Source organism: Chinchilla lanigera, unplaced genomic scaffold (assembly GCF_000276665.1).
Source record: "Chinchilla lanigera isolate Chin_1 unplaced genomic scaffold, ChiLan1.0 scaffold00004, whole genome shotgun sequence".
NCBI lineage: Eukaryota > Metazoa > Chordata > Mammalia > Rodentia > Chinchillidae > Chinchilla > Chinchilla lanigera.
This window is the reverse complement of record NW_004955405.1, coordinates 4,975,336-4,977,020: the sequence shown is the minus strand read 5'-3', so window position 1 is coordinate 4,977,020 and position 1,685 is coordinate 4,975,336. Positions and strand designations below refer to the sequence as shown.

The window sequence follows — 1,685 nt, the reverse complement described above, 5'->3', positions numbered from 1 at the left end:
TTAACTCTTTTTGCACACAGTAGCACAAATAAGAATGGAATTAAATGGTAGAGCAGTGTCTTTATCAGATTTCCTGTCCAGGAGACACAATAGCTGATACCAACAATAAAAGAAAAAAAGTTCAATTGAGCTCACAGTTTCAGGAGAGTCAGTCCTGCTGGCAGGCTCCAACAGAAGCAGCATGGTGGGTAGAAGGACGTGGCGGAGCAAAACTGCACAGCTGTTGGTGGCCAGGAAGCAGGTCAGGGGAGCAGTGCCAGAGAGGAACGAGAGGGGATCAGATACAGTGACTCTCCCAGACACAAATTTGGCACATTGGGATTAATGGTCTCGGGCAGCACCAATGTACCACCTGTCTCACTGTAACTTGCTGCATGTCCCTACAACAACTAGACAACTGCATTTTACAGTGCAATCTGCTCATCTTGCTCCATACCTTTTTGCCTCTTATCTCTGAGCTCTTTATGGAATTTAGTTGAGAAATTGGACAGGTATTTCTCACCCCAACATTTTGCTAGTACAAGTATTATAAGTTGTCAGAGAAAGTTAACCAGCCAGAAATACATGTGACATATGAAGTTTAAATTTTCTTAGACAATTAAAGTCATGTAATTGAGATTTCCAGGAAGGTGGTAGAATGGTGACCAGCAGAGAAACAGCTTCTCTGACACTTGGAATCCAGATGCTGGAATATAGCAATGTAAGCAAGAGAATGAGAAGGGAAGGGGTTTCTGTGACCCAGGAAGGAGCTGAAGCAAGAATTAGAGCCCCTGGGGAGAGGGAAGAGAGGTATCACAAACAGGAGTAGGGCAGTGGCAAGCAGCACTGTGAACCTCAAGCCGCTGTGTGGGAGGGGTGGCTCGAACCTGTGGAGGTATATTGACTATTGGCAACCCCAAAGGTCTCCACAGTAAAGGGCACGAGTGAAACAGAAGTGGATACTGTGGGCTGCAGTGGCTGGTGAGTCATTGAGTTCAGACACCCCCCAGCAGAGAGTGATTAGCCAGTAGCCAGGTTAGAAAAGGGTCACCTAAAGTCAGAGCTCAGAACAGCTGCAGGTTGGCTCCATCTAGTGGCTCCAAGTGTCAAGGTGATGTGCAGCTGAGTCCAAGCTGGCAGGAGGTCAGGCAGTCAAGGTGGAGTTGACAGGAGTCACTTGGAGTGTTGCAGGCTGAAAAATTAGGGTTCCAGCCTCACAGCCAGAAACCAGAAGCAGCCTGAACTTCAGTGGAACTAAAGGCCCAGGTTTCCTGGGGTTATCCACCACAGTGCCATAATTCCAGAGCTGGCTTCCTGGGATCAGTAGACACAGATCTGGCCCTTCTGTCAACCAGTGACAGCAGAGACACACCCTCAGGTAGACATTTTTACCCCTACATTTCTTCCTTTCTTTGTTTCTTTGACTTTTTTCATTTTAATTTTCAGTTTTTGTCTTGTTTTTTTTTTTTAATGTATGTGCAAACATTGTCTCGGGTTTGTTTTGTTCTGTTCATACGGCTAAAGGTGGCAAATTAATAGTCACCACAGGCTATCATTTTCTAGGACGTGTTTGATGCTGTTGTTTTTCCTGATTGTACTGCTTTAGCCAAGGTGACATAATTTTTCTAATTAGGTGTTTTTTCTTGTATGCCAAGATTGATACTGCCTGACAATCACAAACAATACTATAGGCCAGTGCCAAAGAT

General features: G+C 45.2%; 1 protein-coding gene across 1 annotated transcript in view; it reads left to right on the top strand.

The window, feature by feature from the left end:
- Nucleotides 1-637: 637 nt before the first annotated feature.
- LOC102015072 (hematopoietic prostaglandin D synthase) overlaps nt 638-1,685 on the top strand; it is an 18,256-nt gene continuing 17,208 nt past the window's right edge. Inside the window, exons 1-2 of the mRNA XM_013519363.1 lie at nt 638-700; nt 1,240-1,357. Coding sequence (XP_013374817.1) covers nt 638-700; nt 1,240-1,357 — 181 coding nt within the window. The remainder of the gene's footprint in view (nt 701-1,239; nt 1,358-1,685) is intronic.